The following is a 26,275-nucleotide window of genomic DNA, read 5'->3' as shown; positions in this document are numbered from 1 at the left end:
TCGTATGGTCTGACAAGGATATTGCAGAGATTTGGAGGACAGAAAGATACTCTGGGTGTGGTGGGCAAAATGTCAGGGCACAATTTTGGGAAGTCATAGCCTTGTCAAAGTAGCTGGTAAACACATTCAAGACCAAGATACTACTGAGTGACACATGGTGTACTCCTAAGCTGTTTTTTTGGAGGGATCAGCAGTACTAGAATTAGATGTGATGGCCTGGGAAATCTGTTTTTGAACTATGCTTTTGGGGTAATCATATTCCAGCAAAGGCTGAGGTGAGAATGGTGTTGTATTCCTGTAAAGAGTCTGCATCTGAATAAATACATTTGCCTCGAATGCCAAGGCTGTATGGGAGGGAACGTTTCAAATAGAAAGGATGGCAACTGTCAAAATGAAAGTACTCCTGTTTGTTAGGTGGTTTAATGTGAACAGAAGTGTGTAGCTGACCTTAAGTGAGTATGAAATCAATGGCTCCTATCCCTGTAACCATCACTGCTGTAATACTTGCCCTATGCACCGACTTACCACCACCTATACCAGCCCTGTAACTTGCAAAACATATACAGGGTGTCCCACATAAAACTGTTAAGCCTCACAACCAAGATCAAAGTACAATGAACTAACTAAAAATAATAATAATGTTTAAAAAAATGTAGTTACCTGTTTATAAGAGATGCTGGAAGGGGGCCATGGGCATTTTAAAGGCACATTTGCATGCTGAGCTTTTATTAGCAGAAACCATAGTTATAAGAAATTAAATAAAGAAACAATTTGAGCCATAGATAGAGTCCATGGCTGAATGCAAGTCTCAATGTAAATGTCATAATTTAATTGTGTTTAATTTCAGAATATACTGTTATTACTAACCTATGTATGTTTTATTTTGTATCTTTAATCATTGTAAGAGTGTTGGGTGACTTGGAATGGCAAAAGATTCCGTACTTGCAAGCAAAAAGTTGTCCAGCTCAAGCCACCATTGTCTTCGGGTGCTGTGTTATTACAAAGTCCGATTTTAGTGAAAACACAGAGAGAAGAAACAGTTAAAAGAGCAAGAACGGATCTTTATCAGAAAAAGCCATGCTCAAGTGCCAAAAGTTTGTATGAAACATATTTTACCAATCCGTAAACTTAATTGATCTCTATTTAATATTCATTATTATAATTCATTGTACTGTTTTGATCCAGATACGAACGAGCTAAATTAAAGCACCCAGGCATCGCTGACTTTGTGCAATGATGTTACTAACAACACACTGTAATCTGCAGGCATGATGTAGTTAATTTCTCATGTAACGGCCCATTTAAGATAGTCTATTGTGTGAGGGACGTAATCCACCACAGAAATGGCTGAGCTCACGAAAAAGCTTCCTGAGGACATCCAAGAAGCTCACCATTTCACCAGAGAAGGCAAGACTGGAGTTATGGAAGAAGTCAACACCTCACCTGCATGGATGGATGCCAGAAGCTGAAGAACTACCACCTGGAAACCATGAAAGCTGGCTCGTGTGGAAATCTTTAAACAGATTATGATCAGGAGTTGGACGATCCAGAGACAATCTTAAGAGATGGGGGCTTCATAACAGAAGATACGTCCTGTGTTTGTAGACAAGGGCAAACCAGTCACGTGCTTCAGTGGCCTTTGTGCCCTACATCCTGCATGAAGAATGAATATATTCTTGTGTATGGCTACTGTAAATTTGTATGTTTCTGACTCAAGAATATATAGGGAACATGTTAGCGATGTGAGCCATATTTTGGTTGGATGGGTGAGCAGCTGCTCCATCTCGTTTAAAAATTGCATATATCTTCACTGCATCTGTTAACTATGCATAGAAAGAGTCTAGATAGCTGGCTCTGTTTAGGGTGTAACTGAAAAATATGGGGCCACAAATGCACATGCCAGACAACACACACCAAATTCCTATCTTCTCTGAGTGGAGAGGTTCTTCATGTAGAATATGTGGGTTGTCCTGTGACCAATATCTGCAATTCTGGGAGTTTACATAACCTGAGAAATAAAACCAGCCTCATCCGATATGAAGTAAAGCAAGGAGTCGAAGTAATGGTTAAGAATTGATGTTAACACCTTGTTACAGTAATGAACTGTTTTTTCCTGGTCCTCAAATTTCAAATTGTTCAAATGGCTCTAAGCACTATGGGACTTAACTTCTGAGGTCATCAGTCCCCTACAACTTAAAACTACTTAAACCTAACTAACCTATGGAAATCACACACATCCATGCCTGAGGCAGGAATCAAACCTGCGACCGTAGTAGCCGCACGGTTCCAGACTGTAGCGCCTAGAACTGCTTGGCCACTCCGGCCGGCTCAAATTTCAACTCTTCCAAAACACTCACATGATAGGCTTTTAATTTCCTATCTTTTAGTACACAATGACATGATGTACAAGATACACCAACCTACTGCAGAAACTGTCATACCAATTTGCATGGATTTCTCGTGATGTTCATGCAAATTCTGTCTAGTTTCTGGGGTCCTCACTGTCAGTCACCTATTACTATGCACATTCTGATCGGATCCTACATCCCTCCACTTCTTGTACAGTGCTGGTTGTGGGAGTTTCCTACCAGGATATTTCACTTGTAACATTTCTTTAATTCCTTGATGGAGCCTGTTTTTATGCAACATTCCACAATATCGCTTCACTGTTCTAAAGCAAACTGCTCCATTTTTATAACAGTTCATTAACCTGAACTTTTCGCAGAAACTGAAGCCCAAACACACAGCTGCACTCAACTTTCTGATAAAATGCAGTGTAGCGAACTTCACAAGCAATTTGACGAGAGATGATTCCTAAACCTCACCAGTCCTTTTTCTTCACCCCTTGTCCTTTTCCTTCAACATTTGTGCCTGAAGGAGGAGCCACTAACTCCAAAAGCTTGAAAACTTTAATACTTTTGTATGTGTATTCTCTTGTGATTGCTTGGTGAGTAGATTTTTTTTTATCTATCCAGTTACATTATATTTTCATAAATTGATTGTTTTCATGATTATTACTGTCATGTTGAGTTAACAACATACCATTTGTTCAGTGTAGCCCTGTGATTCCTGAGTTAAGCGAAGAAATTATTTTGGGCATGGGCATCGATACGACTGTAAAAGTTAAAGCAGGATTCTGTTGCACAAATATGTAATTGTTTTTCACTGAACCTAAATGCAAAATTTCACAACTAACAAAACTGATTAGTATAAATAGCATAAACAGTATTAATCGCATCAGAAGGTTTAGGTGACAGAGGATACTTTGAAGGAGGGCATGATTATCTTGAAGAGAGGGGAGATATAGAATATAATAAAGTTTGGAAGGTAGGAGACGAGATACTGGCAGAAGTAAAGCTGTGAGGACAGGGTGTCAGTCATGCTTGGGTAGCTCAGTTGGTAGAGCACTTGCCCACGAAGGGCAAAGGTCCCGAATTCGAGTCTCGGTCCGGCACACAGTTTTAATCTGCCAGGAAGTTTAATATAATAACAGTTTAGTACAAGCCAAAGTAGAGGATGCTAAGAAACTTAATCAGATTCAAAAGAAGGATTTAAGAACATTTTTATGGGAGTATTATAATGTGTATAATGAGAAACCGGAGAGAGTAAAGAATTATTAGTGCAAAGTTAAGCTAAGAAGCAGAGATTCTTCCATTCTCAGTTCAAAAAAGTATGTGCATATGTCAACAGTTAGAAGTTAGTAGAAATTCATGTGCCAGTAAATAGATCAATACATGAATCATACAACTACTGCCACTGTCAAATTAACGAAAGATCTTGTTGAGAACCCATCATGAGAAAATTCTGGTCCCACATAAAATCACCAAGCGGGTCAAAGGTTTCTGTCGAGGCACTCATCAACCGGTGTAGTGTGGAAACAGAAGACAGCAAACGGAAAGATGAAGTTTTAAATTTTTCACTTTAAAAATCATTCATGCAGGGGGATTGTACAAAAATTGTTGTTTGACCATTGCACAAATCTCTTACAGAGGATGTACTAATAAGTATCCCTAGTACCGAGAAGCAACTTAAGACTTGAAAACAAATAAGCTGCCAGGACTAGGTGGAATCTCAATTTGGTTTTGCAGAGAGTACTCTACAGCACTGGTCCCTTACTTACCCTGCACTATTATGAATCTCTCCCCCAGCACAAAGTCTCAAACAACTGGGAAAGCATGCAGCTGACTCATGTATAAAAGAAGGGTAAAAGAATGGATCTGCTAAAGGTTGGACCAATATCCCTAACATTGGTTTGCTGCAGAATTCTTGAATGTATTTTGCATTTGAATATAATAAATTTCCTTGAGATGAAAAAGCTTGTGTCCATGAATCAGTAGTATGAATTTACGAAGCATCACTCATGTGAACTTGACTTGCCCTTTCCTCATGGTATCCTGTGAACCATGGATGAAGGCAACAGGCAGATTCCACATTCCTAGGTTTCTGGAGAGCATTTAACATGTTGATTCATTGCAGAGTTAACAAAGGTCTGGCCATATGGATTAACTTCCCAGATATGTGATTGGCTTGAAGACTTGTTAAGTAATACAATCAAATCTGTTGTCCTAGATGGCATGTGTTCATCAGAGACAAGCATATCATCAGGAATGCCTCAGGGAAGTGTAATAGTATCACTTGTTCTCTATATACATAAATAATCTGACGGGCAGGGTGAGAAGCAATCTGTGAGTGTTTGCTAATGATGCTGTGCTTTATGGGGAAGTGTTATCATTGAGCGACTGCAAGAGGATACATGGTGACAGACATAATTTCTAGTAGACCTGATTAATGCCAGCTTGCTCTAAACATAGAAAAATTTAAGTTAATGCAGATGGGTAGGAAAGACAATTATTAATGTTCAAATACAGCATTGGTAGTGTGCTGATTGACACAAGCACATTTACTAAATAAACAGGCGCAACACTGCAAAACAACATGAAATGGAATCTGCACCTAAGAAGATAAAGACAGTACTGGGGAAGGTCAATGGTCGACTTTAGGAAAGTGTAGTTCATCTACATAGGAGGCTGAATATAGAACACTAGTGCAACCCATTCTCAAGTGTTTGGGACCCCTTAAGATTGGATTTAATGAAGACATTGAAGCAATTCAGAAGCATGCTCCTAGATTTGTTACCAGTAAGTTGAATCAACAAGCAAGTTGTACAGAAATGCTTTGTGAATTCAAATGGGAATCCCTGGAGGGAAGACAATGTTCTTTTTGTGAAACACTACAGAGAAAATTTAGAGAACCAGTATTTGAGTTTGACAGCAGGATAATTCAACTGTATATTATACTTTCAAACTTTTGCTATAATCTTTGTACACAGTACTGAGAAAGAAATTAAGGGGAAAAAGAAAACAGAATTCCAATCATGGATAAAATTAAAAAGATGATGATCAATTGCCTGTAATTACTATGTTCTCTCATTGTTTGAGTTGCTTGCTCAGCAAAGGTGAAATTAACACCCACAGCAAACAAAAACCTTCCAAAAGTTACTCCCAGTAAATATACAAGCGTTGTAATCCACACAGTTGGCATACCTATAGTTCGATTAAAATAACTTTGTGACTGGTTTCAGTGAGACGAGTTACAGGAGCCAGCTGCCAACCAAACTTATTTCTTTCTCTGGATTACATGCTTGCTGTGTTGTCCATTTTGTATATGTGTGCTAAATCTTATTAAATGTGGCTGGTTATAAGCCAATAACGATGTCTCAACATCTGAAATCTGTCAGTCAGCAAATGATTTTATTTAAAGAATAGGACCAGTGTTTGCATTACCTTATATAGATTACGAAGTCTAAAAGCACTTCATTTTAGCAGCTGGTAAATACACTTTTTTTCAGAATTAAATATCGTTAATGATAAGTTATTAGTTAATTCTGAAATATGGTTACTAATTCTTGAGCAGGCACACCGATTTTCATAACACAAGCAGGTGTGCTTTATGTGCATGTAAAGGATGTTACCAAGGTAAACATTATGAGCAAAACCACAGTTTAATCTTAATTTAATTAAACAATGATGAAATAAACTTATATGAGGTAAATCACTGTTTGATTAAACAATAATAAAATAAACTTTCATTGTATCACTCTTGTTATCATGTTCAAGAGTTAACATGCAGAAACAACCCACTCGGAGCATTAAACAGCACAGTTTGCATCAAATCCCCACCAAACAATTATTCAATTAGTAATTATTTCATAGGCAACTATCTCATTAGGGGTTGTGCTGCTAGCTCAGAATCTGGGCCATTTTCCCACACGGATCATAAATTTTTTCTCACCTGGCTCACTGTTTATTTTATATCACTGCTGCTCACATGGGTGTGTAACAACACAGCTTATCACTGCATTAGCTGAAGCAATAACGAAGGAATAGAAGTGGACTCATAGTTGTAAAACAACAGAATGGTACAAAACAATGTTATTTGTGGTTGGCACACTTTATACGTAGGTGTGCCTGCTCAAGAGTTAATGTAGAAAGCATCACAATGTTTGTGTCTACAGTACTTCCTTTGAGAGGTCAGTCTATAAAGTGGTTTTAATAAAAGCATTTATCATGATTTTTGTATCTTTATTTCATTTTTCCTTACAAAGTTCCAGTATGGAGATGATGATGAGTATTTCAGACATCTGAACACACATGATTATTTTATAGATGAATTTGAATACTGTTCATATCAACTGCAGAGATTTTCTACAGCTGAAAAATTAATGCTCCAATGTCAATGAGAATCATGAATATAAATAAAATTTAAATAAGTGATGAGACACACACAGAACATGCTCAATACATTATAAGCAGTTTCACAAAACAAATTCTGTATATAGTGACTGTCAACAGTATCTGTTCTTTGTACCTTCTTGTGGCAGGATGATCATATAGCCAAGAAAGTGGTCCCCATTTTGAACTTTCACATAGAGATTTTGTGCCATCTTATACTTAAATAACAACTGGCACACAATCGAAGGCTAATAATTTACAGACAATGATACTATCACATACAAAAGCTAAAACAGAACTGAAGAAGATATTCTTCCAAAAATTTTACTGCAATTCCAAGTTTGCAACGAGGATTAGCAATCTGTTTAACTACAAGTAGCAGAACTCTAGCAAATTTTGTTGTGTACACATTCATTATCATTCTGCGTTTGACTAGTATTGAGCAGGCCTATGGGGGAACTGGAAGAGTAAAAGAAACTGTGTATACTATGTTTGATGTTAAACAGCACATCTTTTGCACTTCAGTTTCATTTCATATTTTTACTGCGTGGATGGAATTAGAAATGCATGTTTCCTGCAAGCAGCATATAAGTATGCTGATTAATTATGTTTGCCACATCTGTCATTGGAGATAAAGTACATTTGTATTTTGTTATGGTTGTGAAATTATGTTCCTAGAAGCTGTTTCATTTACTGCCCATTTTGCGTTTCAGTTCTTCTGCAATGGCGTCCAAGAAATCTTCTGTATGTAGGTACATGCCTTCCTTCACATTCTGCATTCCATGAATACAAATTGCCAGATCTTTGGTCATTTTGCCACTATCTATACAGTCAACACATGCTGCCTCGAGATTTTCACTGAACCTGAAATTAAAGCAATAAATTCTTTGAAATCCATAAAAATTATGGTAGGTGACATTAAATCAATATATGATGCAATCAGTATTGTTGCTAACATTTTGTTATGTGTTACAGTTTCTTTTCTCCTACGTACAACCAGCTGCAGTGTATATATAAATAATAATGCACTGTAAAACTGCATACTGTGGTATTTAACAATACATTATTTTCATATCAGCTATCCCTCCACCAAACTATCCTTTTTGTTTACATCATATTCATAGACATATATTTTTCACTGAGAAATTTGTATTACAGTTGACTGAGATACTCGCCATCTGATGAGGTCACAGTTGTGACCCATGGAATATACAAATAACTATCTAACTAAAACTTTTATCCATAAGAATGTGGAACACTGTGACTATGAGTAAAAGTTTTGAGAAATGACTTCAACCAGTCCCCTTTTTTGATGGTATAAACTTTTTGTTTTATCATTATCAGGCTCAAGATGCCTAGCAACTCACCAGCAACTGGAAAACTAAGTTTGCCAGTAACGCAGATTACACTGCACTACAAAACTTTGCCACAGGTAACAAGCAAATAACTATACAGTGACATTCACAATGCTACATACAATCACTAAGAACTGTATACTACCTAATAATGAGTCACTGCTGGTCATAGGTTGTGTTCCAAAAATGAAAAGCATAGAGACAGTAGTGGTGACACTTTCTGCAGGACCTGACCATCATTTTGCAGGACAATGCTCAAGCACGTACAGTGCAAGCTGTTACCGATTTATTTGACTGATGGGGCTGCTAAGCGCTACACCACCTACTAAATTCCCCTGACTTAAGCCCTTGTGAGTTCAACTCTATTTCTAAACTGAAGGAAACACTTCACGGCATTCACTTCAGAACTGCTACAAATTTGTCGGGCAATAGACCATGCTGCTCGAACTGTCAACACAACTGGGGAGCTAAGAGTATCCCATGACTTCCACATCGCTGGCAATGGGTTATACACAATGCTGATGACTACTTTGAAGGTCAGTAAAACTTTGAAACATGTACCTATATTGTACGAGCTGTAAATAAATAGTTGCCACTATTAAAGTTCCAACCCTTGTACACTTTCTCAGAAATTCCTTCCTGAGCTGAAGGCCAATATTTGATACTAGCAGACTGCTCTTGGCCAGGAATGCCCTCTTTGCCTGCGCTATTCTGTTTTTTATGTCCTCCTCCATTCGTTCATCATGTATTATTTCATTTTCAAGGTAGCAGAATTCATTTACTTCAGCTACTTCATGGTCCCCAATTTTGATGCTGAGTTTATCCCAACCACATTTCTACTGCTCCTCACTACTTCTGTCTTTCTTTGGTTTACTCTACCACTTGAACCTTTCTTTTATTTTCTTTATTACTTCTTCAGAGTACAGACTCAACAGCAGGAGTGAAAGATTGCAGCCCTCTCACATCCTTTTTAATCTGAGCACTTTGTTTTTGCCCTTCCATTTTAAGTGTTACCTCCTGGTTGTTGTGTGTATTTTATATTATCCATCTTTCCCTATAGCTTAGTCCTATTTTTATGAGAATTTGGAACATACTGCATAGTTTCACAGTGCTGAAAGCTTTTTCCAGTTTTTCAAATCCTGTGAATGTTGTGGCTGCCTACTACAAACCAAACCGATCACTGTCTAATAGACACTCAATTTTCTTTTCCATTCTCCTATATATTATTTGTGGTAGTAACTTTGATGCACAAGCCATTAAGCCAAGCGATAATCATCATGTTTATCTGCCCTTGCTATTTTCAGGATTGTATAGTTGATATATTTCCAAAGGTCTAACGGTATGTCTCCAGTCTCGTGGATTCTACATCCGAACTTTGTCACTTAGTTGCCACCTTCCCTAAAGATTTTAGAAATTTTAAAGGAATGTGGTCTATGTTTACTTGATCACATGTCTTAAACAGTTCTGTAAAAATGACCATTAAAATATCCCCTATGTCTTCCATATCATATCCCATATCTTCCTCAGTCACTTCATCAGACAAGTCTTCCACATCATAGAGGCCTTCAATGTACTTTTCCAACTCCCTACACGCACTTAACAGTGGAATTTCTATTGCACTCTTGATGTTGACACCCTTGCTTTTCATTTCACATAAAGTTGTTTCTATATGCTGAATCAGTCCTTCTGATAACCATTCCTTTTCGATTTGTTCACATTTTTCCTGCAGCCATTTCACTCTATCTTCCCTGCATTTCCTATTTAATTCATTCCTCAGTGACTTGTATTTCTGTATTCCTGTATTTCCTGAACATTTTTGTACATCCTTCTCTCATCAAATGGCTGAAGTATTTCTTCTGTTACCCAAGGTTGCTTTGCTGTTACCTTTCTTTTACCAATGTTTGTCTATCTAACTTCTGTGATTGCCTTTATAGAGCTGTCCATTCTTCTTCAACTAAACTGCCAACTGTGGTATTCATTATTGTCATATCCAAAGCCTCAGAGAACTTCAAATGCAGCTTATCATTCTTCACTATTTCAGTATCTCTCTTCTTTGCCTCTTTTTTCTTCGAGTCTTTCGAACTTTAGCCTACTCTTCATTATTACTAAATTATAATCCAGGTCTGTGTCTGCTCCTGTGTACTCCTTACAGTGCAATATCCAATTTTGATCTGCCAGGAAGTTTCATTTGGAGTTTCTGTCTGAACATGATGAAATTCAGTTTGAATCTCCACATATCTCCAGGCCTTTACCAAGTGTTCTTCCTCCTCCTCTTGTGATTTCTGAACAGTGCATCTGATATTTACTGACAGCTCAGTCTTTCTCCTCTCTCATTCCCACCACCAAGCCCATACTCTATATCTTCCCCTACTACTGCATTCCAATCATCCATGATTATTATATCATTATCTCCTTTTACATACTGGATTGCCTGTTCAATACCCTCAAATGTTTTCTTTATCTCTTTTTCTTAAGCTTGTTCTGTCAGCATGTATACCTCAACTGTTGCTATAGGAATTGGTTTTACATCCCTTCTGATGAAAACGTCCAATCATTGATCTGTCCACAGTAACTCATTGTCTACTCCTGTCATACCATTTGCTGCTGCTGTTGGCATTAATTTACATTAGTCTAACCCGAAATTCTTATCTTCTTTCCATTTCATTTCACTGGCCACCACCATATCTAGACTGAGCCTTTGCATTTCTTTTTCTCAAACTGTCTAGCTTCTCTCCCATGTTCATACTTATGATATTCCACAATCTATCTCTTAGCGTGTTAAGTCATTCAGTGATAATTCAGTCTTTCTCTCATGGTTACCTGGCCCCTGGAAGTCCCCTCCCTGAGATCTAAATGGGGAATCAATCTGGAATCTTTTAGCAATGGGCGCATCATCACAACACTTTTTCAATTACAGGCCACAAGTCCTGTGGATACATATTGAGTGTCTTTAATGCAGTGGTTTTCTTTGCCTTCTGCCTCCTTATGCTGTTCATTATTACCAGTTCTTTCACATTTTAGGGGCAGTTTCCCACCCCATCAACAAGAGGTTGCCCTGAAACTCCGTCCACCCCCTCAATCTCTTTGACAAGGCCACTGGCGGAAGGAGGATTACTCCCTATACCAGAAGTCTTCAGCCACCATTGCTGATGTTTCTTATTCATCATTTTTATTCAATATTAAGCAGTGGCTGGATGTGAACCTGGGACCCAAGACATTATGGTTATTAGCCAAAGACACTACAAATGGACCACACGTCCATTACCATGCCCTATCTACATTGTGAGAGGCACAGTCTACTCTTCAGCTACCCCACATGGAGGATATGCTGCATGTTATTTGGCCAAATGTCTAACATTCTGTGATTCTTTGATCCATGTCACCTAACTGCAGTTCACAATTTGTCTGTTTATTTGAAACCTATCACATTTGCACCTTTCAAACGACTCTTGCTATCCATCTATTTCACATATATAGTAAGATTCATTCACTAGAATCCAGAAAGTTAAATACTTTTTAACAAATAACTTTTCTCCTGTGTTACTGATACCTTCAAGTAAAATAACTTCTCTATCACAAGATAATGAAAGAATACAGAAGTTCCACATTCATAATTTTGTCTTTGTGCTACAGGATGAATGCAATTTATGTTTCGCCATATAATTTTGTCTTAAGCATCTTCAATGGCAGTAGGTGTTGGTGTACTACAACATATGTGCTTGCTTTTCTGCTAGTGAAACACAGCACCATAATTATTTGCGTCAGTGCTGCACACAAACCCTATACATATTTCATGATCATGTTATTGCATTATCAATATTAAGATACTTAAGTTAATGATATTAATATAATATAGGGAAACATTCCACGTGGGAAAAATACATCAAAAAACAAAGATGATGTGACTTGCCAAACGAAAGCGCTGGCAGGTCGAAAGACACACAAACAAACAAAAACATACACACAAAATTCAAGCTTTCGCAACAAACTGTTGCCTCATCAGGAAAGAGGGAAGGAGAGGGAAAGACGAAAGGATGTGGGTTTTAAGGGAGAGGGTAAGGAGTCATTCCAATCCCGGGAGCGGAAAGACTTACCTTAGGGGGAAAAAAAGGATGGGTATACACTCGCACACACACACATATCCATCCACACATATACAGACACAACCAGACATTTGTAAAGGCAAACTCTTTGCCTTTACAAATGTTTACGTGTGTGTGTGTGTGTGTGTGTGTGTGTGTGTGTGTGTGTGTGTGTGTGTGTGTGTGTGTGTGTGTGTGTGTGTGTGTGTGTGGGGCGCGAGTGTATACCCATCCTTTTTTTCCCCCTAAGGTAAGTCTTTCCGCTCCCGGGATTGGAATGACTCCTTACACTCTCCCTTAAAACCCACATCCTTTCGTCTTTCCCTCTCCTTCCCTCTTTCCTGATGAGGCAACAGTTAGTTGCGAAACCTTGAATTTTGTGTGTACGTTTTTGTTTGTCTGTGTGTCTTTCGACCTGCCAGCGCTTTCGTTTGGTAAGTCACATCGTCTTTGTTTTTTGATATATTAAGATACTTAATTTTCACACAACATACCTTGCTAGTTCTGGAGTATTGTCAAGCTTTGCACGGTGGCTCAGTCCCCGTGTCCAAGCAAAAATTGATGCTACAGGATTTGTAGATGTAGGCTGCCCCTTCTGATGTAACCTGTATAAATAATAATAGCTGAATAAATGCACAGAAAAGACAGAAAACTTACAACAAACAATACCCAGAAATGCAACACATGATGCTGGGGAGATACAATATGCGATGTGACACAGAACCCACATCGGCAGAGAACATAGAAACACAGTGAAATCAACTTAACTGGTTCACTTCAGGATAACTATGGTATAACAGGATATGAATCTCTATCACATAGCCCGGCGCAACAAGGCGTGCTGGTCATTCCACACAACTGGTATCATACGAAACACAGAGAGGGAAATTTCAAGTCTTCTGATGTGCCCTATAAAAAATTGTTTTATTTAGATGAAGCAAAGCTACACCTGTACGCAGTTACTTCCTCAGTAAAATGTTTACTTTTTGAATAAAAAATAAAAAGCCATTGTTCATTGATTTCGCATGTGTTCTCCACTATGCAATTTTTCTCATTCAATATTGAGGAAACTATTTGGTAGAAAAATCTGGCTTTTTCACATTTTTTTAGTCTGTTATCACAGCATGAAAATGAACTTCTTTTCTGTTCCTATTGCCCGTAGTTGCTGTGCTACTTTGAAGTAAAGTGAAAAACTAAGCATATTTTGAAACGAAAAATGTACTCACTGACCAGTTTACATTTAGTGCATAAGAAATGCAGCTAACATATCTAAATTCTTTTGAACACTGGAAGGAGAGTCATACCTCTTTCCAGTCTCAAGCAAGTACTTGATACATTTTGACATTTGGCAGCGCCACACTCGACATTGTGCTGCATGTTGCGATATACGGAGTCGCCTCGTGTTTCCTTTTTGTATGCTGATGATACAAGTCAAGGCATCCACTTGCACATATGCTTTCAGGTTAGAAAGATGTCTTGACCTGTGCATTTCTTTCTGCACTGCATATAGTCAACATGTTGCTCACACAGAAGCACTGTTCAAAGATGATCTTTTTCATCCAGTTTGATGGAAAAACCCTTGTCTTCGGATTAGGAGGTGTGACAGATGTGACCAACTGGGTATAATGGAAGATAAAAAAGGTAAGAACTTGATGTGGACTTTGTACTATCATTTTTAACTAATTATTTTCAGTTTGCAGCTTCTTATTCCGATAACAACCCTATGGTTTTGGTCTGTGATTGTAAAATGTTACTATATTCTAAAAAGCACTTCATTCTAAACTAAAATGGAGGAGCCCCTATTCAAGGTTCTGAAAACATTAACTGCAGGTATATGAACTGAGGAAGCCCAAATTTCAGTGCATTTAAACATGCAGCTTCAAATAACATTTGTCTACACTCAAGAAACCATATTACTACACCCCCCCCCCTCGACCCTCCACGACATATCATTTCTTTGCCCATACATGAAGAGATCTCTCTCCTGTGGGCACGTACCTCTACTTGAGGCAAATGAAAACAACATGGCAGTTTTAATGCAACACTGTATGGCACAGACTCTCAGGAACTAGGAAGCTGTCAAACATTAGAAGAAACAAGTGATGTGTTGAATATGATGTGGTAGTGCAACCACTTACCCCCCCTCCCCCCCCCCCCCAAAAAAAAAAAAAGAGCTGAGGTCAGCAAGAGTGCTGCTGAGAAAGAATTTGCAGACTGGGTGTAGATTAAAAAACTTACTGAAATGAAAAGATGCCATGAGTCTTAGCTGATGATGCTGAATGGATGTTTTTTCAGTCCATGATCTCTGATTCCAAGGAACGTAGTGACATGTGAAAGAGACATAAAGGCAAAATTGCTGTTCTTTTAAATGAGCAGCTGGGCAAAACCGACACTGGAATTTTCCTCTTCATTATGGGCTTCTTACATTTCAAAAACATTCCCTATCCCTACACAGAATTCACCAGGCAGTGCTACAACATATAAAGTGGCAGATTTAACTTCAAATCCAGTACATTTCTTGTGTCTACATCTGAAGCTGAATCACATTCTACCTTAGGATATTGAACAGTTGTAGCTTTGTAACTTGTAACCATTATTTATGTCTGTACTTGACTGAAAAAAGTATGACATTAGGTGGCCTAACTAAATATAAACTTCTGATTGAGGTATTTTTTACGTCATTCACACACTTTCACCAACTTACTTTCACAGCAGGAGAAACAGCACGTTAAAAAGTGTGTGTTTTGCTTTTTCAGAGTAGCTGATAACAGTGGCCTCAAAAAGTGTACACTGTCTAGACTCATTCTCTAGAATTCATGGAATTTGTGCTCATGTCCAGGGAGCTAATGAAACATCACAGCTGAACAATGAAAAACATCACCATCGAACTATATTTCATATTAATAGCATTGTAAGGGTGCACCCAGTACTTCCTTTCCTTTAGCGATTTTTTAAGCTTTAAATACTGATATGCACGCTAACTTCCTCTTTAGAAGGACCCATGACTTCAACTAAGGCAGAAACATGATTCATGCTGTCTTGTTACTTCTTGTAATGCAGTATTGTACTGCATGTTGTATGACCCCAGTGGGAACATGTGTTGCACTGAAAAGCATCATGTCGCATGACTTTTGCATTGTGTCACATCATATATTGTATCATCCCTTTGTGAACTACACCTAAGATTTCGGTCAACAAGTGTAAAACTAGGCAATGGAATGTAGCTGAATTAAATCAGGTAACCCTGAGGGAATTATATCAGGAAATGAGACACTGAATGAGCAATGCTATTTGCGCAGCAAAATAAATGATAATGGCCAAAGTAGGAAAGATATAAAATGCAGACTGGTAACAGCAAGAAAAGCATTACCACATAATACAAATTGAAATGTTAGGTAGACTTTTCTAAGGATACTTGTCTTGAGTGCAGCCTTGTATGTAAGCAAAATGTGGATAATAGGCAATGCAGACAAGAAGAGAATATAAGCTTTTGAGACAGGGTGCTGTGGAAGAGTGCTGAAGATTAGGTGGGGATATTGAATACCAAATGAGGAGTTAACTTAATCAAATTAGAGAAAAATTAATGCACAACTTGTCTGGAAAAAGGGATTGTTCGATCGCACACCTCCTGAGACCTCAAGAAATTATCAGTTTCGTAATGGTAAGAAGTGTAGAGGAAGACCAAGGCTTGAATGCAGAAAGCAGGTTCATCTACATCTATGTATATACCCCAAAGTCAATGTATGGTGCATGGTGGAGGATACTTTGTATCACTACTAGTCATTTCTTTTCCTGTACAACTCACACATACAGCAAGGGAAAAATGACTATCGATATGCCTCCATATGACCACTAATTTCTCTTTTCTTGTCTTCATGGTCCTTATGAGATATGTACACTCGTGGCAGGAAAATCATTCTGCAGTCAGCTCCCAATGCCAGTTCTCTAAATTTGCAGAATACTGTTTCACAAAAAGAATGCTGTCTTCCCTCTAAGTATTTCCATTTGAATTCACAAAGCATCTCTGTAATACTTGCATGTCGATAGCCTACTGGTAACAAATCTAGAAGCCTGCCTCTGAATAGGTTCAATGTCTATAAATTTAGACAACATTGTCCATGGAGCGCAGCAGTCTGGTGCTACACTTAGGTTAAAACAACAGTCAAGATCACATTCAGGTTTGTTTATTATGACTGGTTTCAGGTTACTGTTAAAGCCATCCTCAGATTTCTTGGACCCGCTAGGGCTGGTGCTGGCAGCTCCTCAATTTTTCACGATACCACGATCATACACTGTACAGTCTACAACTGTGGCACCACGTGAAAAAACGAGGATCCTTAAGCACCAGCCATAGGGAACCCAAAAAATTTGAGGATGGCTTTAACATAAGCCAAAACTGGTTATAATAAATTAATGTTATTGTGATCTCTACTGTTGTTTTAGCCCAAGCTTTGATGTTTTCCTGTTATCTGACCTAGTGGGGATCCCAAACAATTAAAGTAGTACTCAAGAATGGGTCGCACTAGTGTGCTATATACAGCCTCCTTTATAAATGAGCTACACTGTCCCAAAATGCTCCCAATAAACCAAAGTCAACCATTTACCTTCCCTGCTACCATCCTTACTTGCTCATTCCATTTCATACCACTTTGCAACATTATGCCTGGATGTTTAACTGAGCAAGCAACAAACTACTAATGCTGTATTCAAATACACATAAGGTTCCTATATTGCTCCTGCTCCTGCTGCTGCTGCTGCTACAAGCAATCCATTATAGCTCTGCATTGGCTGATCACTACTGGTTTACACTTCCACAGAAAATTTCATGATCTAACCTTTTTTGAAAACAAGAGGAAATATTCCATGGGAATAAGGCTTGTGCAGAAGCAGATGTTGACATTTATTATTAAAGCCTTCACAAACAAATTTAGATCTAATGGATAAATGGGAGATAATTTGGATGCAGACGTAGGAGTGGCGGTATGACATAAAACACAGATATAGTAGTGATAAAACAAGGACATTACAAACCATCTTGATTCATATTTCCTCTCTTGATTTATGGAAGCTGTTCCAGATGTTAGCTTCAAAATAAATACAGTAGATGTGCGATGTATTTCTCATTCTCTATTTCACAAGGAAGAAATTTTAAGTTAATAGTCATTATACAGTTAGGCTGGGTGGATATCTTTCTTGCAAGTAAATCAATCTTAGTTCAGCATTTCTGCTAATGGTGGCAGTATTTCCACCATGGCTATGTAAGGATTTGATACTTATAAAAGTACTCAACAAGAAGTTCACCTTAAACAAAGGATTGCACAAGGTAAATAGGAAAGTAAGGACTTCCTAAAAAGGATTGGAAGGAGAGAAACAAGCATAGAACAAAAACTATGATTTTACTGTGACAATGTTCTGTAAAAGTTAAGACATCATTATATGTAGGTTTAAGAAAAAAGTTTGCTAAGAGAGATGATTTTCTCCCTCACCTGTAGTGCCTTGTGACTGTCCCATGTGCTGCTTCTGCCTCAATAGTTTTGCCATCGGGACACATGAGAACTGAAGTCATAAGACCAAGAGAACCTGAAACAAGTGAAATAATAATAATAATAATAATAATAATAATAATAAGAAGAAGAAGAAGAAGAAGAAGAAGAAGAAGAACAATAACAGCAGCAGCAGACACAAAGACCTATTTGAAACTATTCTAACAGTTCACCATGGAGGTAGTTAAGGTATTAAAAAGTTTATAGCTTTTCTCATGCAGTTGAGCTACTTTGAACGACATATTGAATGTATTATTATTGCCAAGACAGACAGTACACAAAGACCCAACACCCTATTACAAATTCTCTTTGATCTCTCTACTACCTTCACAAAGATGTAGACACTGAAAGGATATATGATGAGATAACGGAAATTATTCAGTATCTTAACAAAGGCGAAAACTCAACTGTGATGGGGGACTGGAATTCAATAGTAGGAAAAGGACGAAAAGAAATGTAGTAGGTGAGCATGGACTACAGAAAAGGAGTAAAAGGGGAAGCTACCTGTAAAATTGTGCACAGAGCATAATTTAATAATTGCAAACACTCAATTAAAGAATCATGAAAGTTTGTTGTACTTATGGATGTGTCCTGGAGACAGACACCAGAAGGTTTCAGCTATATTATGTAATGTTAAGTAAGAGATTTTAAACCAAAAAGCATTCCCTGGGACAGTTGTGGACTTCGACTTATTTAATTGGTTATTAACTGCAGATTAGAACTTAAGAAATGGCAGAAACATATGAAATTAAGGATAAGGGAGCTGGAGACTGTTGAGAATTCCAAAGTGAGCATTAGGCAATGATTGATAGATACAGGGGAAAGAATACAATATTATGTGAATGGGCAACTTCAAGAGACAACATAGTGAAGGCAGCAGAGGATCCATTACACAGAGAGACAAGGCCCAGATAAATTTATCTGATAACACATGAGATATTGAATTTAACTGGTAAAAAAGAAAATATAAAAATACAGAAAAATAAGTTGGCACGCGATGATACAGACATCTGAAAAATGAGCTTGACCCAAAGTGCAGAATGACAAAGTAGGAATGCCTAGAGGAAAAATAAAAAGCTGAAGAAGCATGCTTGCCTAGGAGAAAGATGCCATATGCAGCATCTGTGAAAGTATAAATAAATATGATGTGTTATAATAAAGACAGCAGAATTTATGTATTTGCATACTGGCCAACTTAATTATTTCAAACTGCAAATGTTAATACAATGATAGGAACATTCTCCCCCAGGTTTCAGTTGGTCCTCTGTGGGACTTGGGCAAACGCTATGACATAGCTAGTCAAACCACTAGTTCAAGCTATTCCAGCTGTTTGGCGGCGCAAGGAAAAGCCATCTTGTTACATCCATGTCAACTAAGGCTTACATATAGTTTTAATAATAATAATAATAATAATAATAATAATAATAATAATAATAATACTTGTGTCTCCTGAAGTATTGTAAGATATGTTTCATCTGATTCTCACTTTCTCTATTCAAGCTTTGTTACGAAAAATGTAAGTGTTTTATATACTTATTATACTTATGTTTTTATGTAGGTTTAACAATTCAGATAGTTACAAAAGGTGATCACACCACTTACTCCAGTGCTGCAACTTTGTTTAATGCCTTCTTTTTGCTTTTAGGACAATTTTAAGTAAATCAACATTAAAAGTAATTAAATATTGAACATTTGTGATTATTTTTCTACCTAGATACTCATACAGGTACACTATTGAGTACACCACTTGCTAGAGTGTTGGTTACCATGCGTAACAACTTCAGTTTGCCTATAGGACAAACAAATATTTATTAACACCATAATTCAGTGAGAGTGTGATTAATTTTAAAGAGACTTTTGCTATTTTTATTCATCGACCAGAAACTATTAACATTACATAGAGAACTTTGTGCAGGGTTTAGACTGTGTGATTCATGTAGCTTTTAGTGGCATTATAACATCAAAGCTAAAATTAATAAAAATTTTTTGTGTCTGCAGGATTATTTTCAACAACAGAGATCATGTAATCACTACTGGCGTTTCATTTATTTTATTCTATGTTTATTTCTCTCAGTCTTCTGGTCCTTCTTCTTAAGTTCATATTGCAATGAACTGGATGGATTCTCCATTGCTCTGTAAGATTATTTGACTGTGCAGGAATCTAATTCTAATAGTTACATGGCAGGACAGGGCACTGACACAAAATGTATTGTGTAGATCAACATATGTAAGAAGGTATAAAAAAACTAAAGTAAATATCAAACAGGTATTTTTAATTTATAGTAATGTGCTCCAAATTGCACTCTGTGTTAATAATATGTGTTTTTCTGTGAAAAGATTATTTATACATATTGTGTGTCATTCTGTGTATTATACAAACCAGTAGCTACGAGAACTGTTACATAAAGTTCTATGGATGAAATAATGAAGATGTGAACGATTCTAATTCAAAACATGGGTGATAAAAACAATACAAAATTTCCCCTGTCAACAACAGACATAACAGAGTACAACTAACAACAACAATACACAATCGCAGGTGTTAGTAGCTACCCCTAATAATAATAATATTGATCCAGATACAGGCAAGGAAAAGGGATTATACAATGTTGATACAGTTAAGAAATATTTATCCCCAAGAGAATTTGCACACTTGACAAATTTGGCAGAATGACACCCATCGGAAGTCCAGGTTAATGGCTTTGGTATTTCATCTTTGGTTTTTCCAAAGCCATTCCTTCCCCTTTAGATTATTCTGTATTTTGAACGTATTACTATTCCATCTTCTTTACTAACTACATTGCATCCTTGCTTGTAAAAGCAAGATTATAGACTTCAAGTTGAGAGGTACTTTATGGGTGGTTGACAGAAATGTCAATAGATGGACTGACTTCTGATGATGACAGTTTACTAATTTCTTTCTTTTCCTTTTTTTCCCCCTCTTCTCCACCTGCTGTTATTTCTATCTAAACTTGCAATAAAGATCTGTTAAGTTCAATTTTCGGGGTATGTGACGGTGAAGTTGTGACAAGTCCGTTCTGTATGGAATGCCGAACACCGTCTCCCTCCGCCATCACAGAAAGAAATGTAGAAGCCGTGGTAATTCCTTGGAGTGGTGGGTGGTAAGGGATTCTGTCTTTCAGGGATATCTTCTCTCTTTCTTCGACCTTAACAAATCTATTCTTTACTTTCCTTTCTTTCTCCTCTGCCAGGAGTACAAGTTCTACCTTTTGCTTTATCCATATTCATAAGTTTCTATTGGTCAAACACTTCTCTTTTCCCCGTGTTTCTATCACAACTTGATGTCACAGGATGGCCAAGAAGAGCAACACACGAAAGACTTGGACAAGTGGATGTAATTTTCACACCACATACATATTGTGTATATCAGTATGCTGCATGTTAGGCACATCACATGTTGCGGGGGAAGATAATGGGAGAAAGCCCGTACATGGAGTGCAACAGTCTGAAATACGATGCGCTAACATGAGCTTAAGGAGTAGAAGATAACTGTGTCATCTAGCAAGAAATCAATTAATTGATAGCAAACATGCACACTAAATGAAAGAAGAGCATTTTAGTAGAGGACACAAAAATTAGGCTATATTTAAATAATATAATATTTGATCATTGTCAGAAGACAAACAATATTTAATCACCCCGGGATATATACATATTATGATAAGAATGTTTAAGAATAGGGCTAAACTTTTAGATCCCTGCTGCCACACAACCACAATTTTCAAAGAAATAGCTGGTTCCGTATGTAGGTATTACACCCACAAGTCTGCACTAACCAAACAACCCATAATATTGTAGAAGACATGATCTATTTGTTCCCTCAATTTCCCACACTGATGCATTTCAAAGTGAAGACTGATGGCAATAGCATGCATCATGCCCAGATTAGTATTTACCGACCTTCATAGCCAAACATTTAATTAAGTTCTGCCTACAGTGTCAGTCACAAACTCTACTGAAGCAATATGTACACATTTTTCTATTAACAAGACCATTTCAGAAGTGGTTAACATTAAAAATTTAAACATTTATCCATTTGTATGTCAGCTTGAAGCTTTACAGGTGCCTCACAAGGTGCTCAAATGCTGATTTCATTTCCATCACTGGCAACACTATGTATCTTTCTACAATACTGTGTTTGCAACAAAGATAAAGTGTACTAACAGTAGAAAAAATAATTATTTAAACTATTTTACCATATCCCTGTGCAACTATATCTGACTGCACATCTCCATCATAGTTTTTGCATGCCCATACAAAGCCACCACTCGATTTCAGAACTTGTGCTACCATGTCATCAATTAGTCTGTGCTCATACCAGATCTTGTTTTTCTCAAATTCAGCTTTGTACTCCCTGCAACAAAAATAAATTATCATTTACAGAAGCTAAAATTACTGTATTTCATATATCACTGCATTAATAAACAGTTACTAGACAATTTTCAATGTCATTTAAAAGCGAGTCACCACTTCCACAATTCATATGCAAGGCACATACATTTAGCATGTTTCAATAGCTGTATAAAAAGAATAACAGATAAGGGATTGTCAACACGAATGAACACTTCACACCGAAAGCATATTTACTGCACACATATGAAAGAATTGTTCTGCCTGCCTCAGCAGAGAATGCTACTGTTTGTACACACAATGAATGCACCAGTAAATTCCAATATTTTATTACTTATTTAAGGTTTCCTTTATTTTTAAGAATGGGACAGAAAAGAGTCAAACGAGGCCACGACTGGCTAATATTGAGGATGGAGCTGCACTACAGTATCGTTTTTCGTCAAAAATTCATAAATAAGCAATGACGTGTAAGTAGGTACATTATTCTAATGAAAACCCATGAACTGTTTCACCACAAAATACTCCAATCATCATAAGAAATTCATGCCACAAGTCAATTTATATATCAACATCATCAGGCACTCAAATTGCGATTCAGACATCACTCATAATAGTGTCTTTCACTTTTTACACGATTTCATCATTTTTTGAGGTGTCCAGGTCCTTTTCATCATCAACATCTTCACAGCCTGCTTCAGAACCCTTATACAACTTGTAAACCCTTGCTGAACTTACAGCAGACTCACCAAAAGCAACATGTAACATTTCTAAAACTTTGCTGCATTTTATTGCTTTCTCATAACAATATATTACAAATTGTAAGATCCATTTTGCTGTGTTATCTGAACGAGCCACAGCCAGGGCAAAAGCACTACAGGCACAAAAATGCGAGATGGTGCCAGTGCCATAGAGACTCACCACCTCCCAAGTTCCACCAGGCAGTGCTGAAGATGAAGATATCGCCTTCACCTCAGCCAATTGCCAGCCAAGTACAATCGGCCAATGACCGCATGACAATGGACAGAAGCTAACTCGGAAGAGAGAAGAGCAGCTCTTGCCCACTTGGACATAGATCATCCAGGGATGACTTAGACAGGAAACACAGTTTAGTAAACTCATACAAGGGGACAGTTCTCGTAAATTGCATTTGCTATGAACTGTGAAGCTTACCTACGATTATTTGCTCTTATTCATTGAGGGCCTTTTTGCGTTGTATTACACGCAGTGTTGCAGACCTCAATATCCAACAAGTCACAAAGATAAGTAAATCTTTTTATACGATTTGTGTGACTTTGTTACTAATTTGTTGGGGTGTTGTAGATCCTTTGTTCTCCTATAGTTCTCTGATCCTGGGGCATAGCATGTAATACTGGCAGGGAGAAATTGCCTTAGCAGTGTACTGAACCAGGTGCCATTTCAAAAACTCACAGACTCAGCCTACCGTAATAACCGTGGCAACTCGGCCTCCACAGCAGTCAGCAACGAGGCCTTAACGAAACTGGTGACAGGGTTTTACAAAACATTATTAAACAAAATAATTAATCTTTGATATAACTGAAACATAAGTAATGTTACTGAAGAAAGCTCACAACAACAGACTAAATATGTGATATGGCTAACACAATACAGATACTTTTCAGGCATGGTAACCAACACAACAATGGAAAAATTGCACAAACCTACTATAATACAGCTTTGCTGTATGGTTAAATGATTATGACATCCTCTTGGATAAAATATTCCGGAGGTATAATAGTCCCCCATTCGGATCTCCGGGCGGGAACTACTCAAAAGGACGTCATTATCAGGAAAAAGAAAACTGGCGTTCTACGGATCGGAGCGTGAAATGTCAGATCCCATAACCGTGCAGGTAGGTTAGGAAATTTAAAAAGGGAAATGGATAGGTTAAAGTTAGATATACTGGGAATTAGTGAAGTTTGGTGGCAGGAGGAATAAGACTTTTCGTCAGGTGAATACAGGATTATAAATACAAAATCAAATACGGGTAATGCAGGAGTAGGTTTAATAATGAATAAAAAAATATGAGTGCGTGTAAGCTACTACAAACAGCATAGTGAACGCACTATTGTGGCCAAGATAGACACGAAGCCCACGCCTACTACAGTAGTACAATTTTATGTGCCAACTATCTCTGCAGATGATGAAGAAATTGATGAAATGTATGATGAGATAAAAGAATTTATTCAGATAGTGAAGGGAGACGAAAATTTAATAGTCATGGGTGACGAATTCGAGAGTAGGAAAAGGGAGAGAAGGAAACATGGACTGGGGCTAAGAAATGAAAGAGGAAGCCGCCTGGTAGAATTTTGCACAGAGCATAACTTAATCATAGCTAACACTTGGTTCAAGAATCATGAAAGAAGGTTGTATACATGGAAGAATCCTGGAGATACTAGAAGGTATCAGATAGATTATATAATGTTATGACAGATTTAGGAACCAGGTTTTAAACTGTAAGACATTTCCAGGGGCAGATGTGGACTCTGACCACAATCTATGCATTATGAACTGTAGATTAAAACTGGAGAATCTGGAAAAAGGTGGGAATGTGAGGAGGTGGGACCTGGATAAACTGACTAAACCACAGGTTGTACAGAGTTTCAGGCAGAGCATAAGGGAACAATTGACAGGAATGGGGGAAAGAAATACAGTAGAAGAAGAATGGGTAGCTCTGAGGGATGAAGTAGTGAAGGCAGTAGAGGATGAAGTAGGTAAAAAGATGAGGGCTAGTAGAAATCCTTGGGTAACAGAAGAAATATTGAATTTAATTGATGAAAGGAGAAAATATAAAAATGCAGTAAATGAAGCAGGCAAAAAGGAATACAAACGTCTCAAAAATGAGATGGACAGGAAGTGCAAAATGGCTAAGCAGGGATGGCTAGAGGACAAATGTAAGGACATAGAGACTTGTCTCACTAGGGCTAAGATAGATACAGCCTACAGGAAAATTAAAGAGACCTTTGGAGAAAAGAGAACCACTTGTATGAATATCAAGAGCTCAGATGGAAACCCAGTTCTAAGCAAAGAAGGGAAAGCAGAAAGGTGGAAGGAGTATATAGAGGGTCTATATAAGGGCGATGTACTTGAAGACAATATTATGGAAATGGAAGAGGATGTAGATGAAGATGAAATGGGAGATACGATACTGCGTGAAGAGTTTGACAGAGCATTGAAAGACCTGAGTCGAAAGAAGGCCCCAGGAGCAGACAACATTACATAAGAACTACAGACAGCCTTGGGAGAACCAGTCCTGATAAAACTCTACCATCTGGTGAAAAAGATGTATGAGACAGGCGAAATACCCTCAGACTTCAAGAAGAATATAATAATTCCAATCCCAAAGAAAGCAGGTGTTGACAGATGTGAAAATTACCGAACTATCAGATTAATAAGTCACAGCTGACTTATCTTAGAAGAAAGATTAAGGAAAGGCAAACCTACGTTTCTAGCATTCGTAGACTTAGAGAAAGCTTTTGACAATGTTGACTGGAATACTCTCTTTCAAATTCTACAGGTGGCAGGGGTAAAATACAGGGAGCGAAAGGCTATTTACAATTTTTACAGAAACCAGATGGCAGTTATAAGATTCAAGGGGCACGAAAGGGAAGCAGTGGTTGGGACGGTAGTGGTTGGGAAGGTAGTGAGACAGGGTTGTAGCCTCTCCCCGATGTTATTCAATCTGTATATTGAGCAAGCAGTAAAGGAAACAAAAGAAAACTTCGGAGGAGGTATTAAAATCCATGGAGAAGAAATAAAAACTTTGAGGTTCACCGATGACATTGTAATTCTGTCAGAGACAGCAAAGGATTTGGAAGAGCAGTTTAACGGAATGGACAGTGTCTTGAAAGGAGAATATAAGATGAACATCAACAAAAGCAAAACGAGGATAATGGAATGTAGTCTAATTAAGTTGGGTGATGCTGAAGAAATTAGATTAGGAAATGAGACACTTAAAGTAGTAAAGGAGTTTTGCTATTTGGGGAGCAAAATAACTGATGATGGTCAAAGTAGAGAAGATATAAAATGTAGACTGGCAATGGCAAGGAAAGCGTTTCTGAAGAAGAGAAATTTGTTAACATCGAGTATAGATTTAAGTATCAGGAAGTCGTTTTTGAAAGTATTTGTATGGAGTGTAGCCATACATGGAAGTGAAACATGGACGATAAATAGTT

The 26,275-nt window shown here is 37.6% G+C and overlaps 1 protein-coding gene across 1 annotated transcript in view; it reads right to left on the bottom strand.

Moving 5' to 3' along the window:
• Positions 1-6,567: 6,567 nt before the first annotated feature.
• LOC124775089 (isocitrate dehydrogenase [NADP], mitochondrial-like) overlaps positions 6,568-26,275 on the bottom strand; it is a 119,805-nt gene continuing 100,097 nt past the window's right edge. Inside the window, exons 6-9 of the mRNA XM_047249899.1 lie at positions 21,929-22,086; positions 17,655-17,748; positions 12,663-12,773; positions 6,568-7,595 (exon numbers count right to left, since the gene is read on the bottom strand). Coding sequence (XP_047105855.1) covers positions 7,418-7,595; positions 12,663-12,773; positions 17,655-17,748; positions 21,929-22,086 — 541 coding nt within the window. The 3' untranslated portion in view covers positions 6,568-7,417. The remainder of the gene's footprint in view (positions 7,596-12,662; positions 12,774-17,654; positions 17,749-21,928; positions 22,087-26,275) is intronic.

This window comes from Schistocerca piceifrons, chromosome 2 (genome assembly GCF_021461385.2).
Source record: "Schistocerca piceifrons isolate TAMUIC-IGC-003096 chromosome 2, iqSchPice1.1, whole genome shotgun sequence".
Classification (NCBI taxonomy): domain Eukaryota; kingdom Metazoa; phylum Arthropoda; class Insecta; order Orthoptera; family Acrididae; genus Schistocerca; species Schistocerca piceifrons.
The sequence above is the reverse complement of the archived record's forward strand: the minus strand, read 5'-3'. Positions and strand labels throughout refer to the sequence as shown.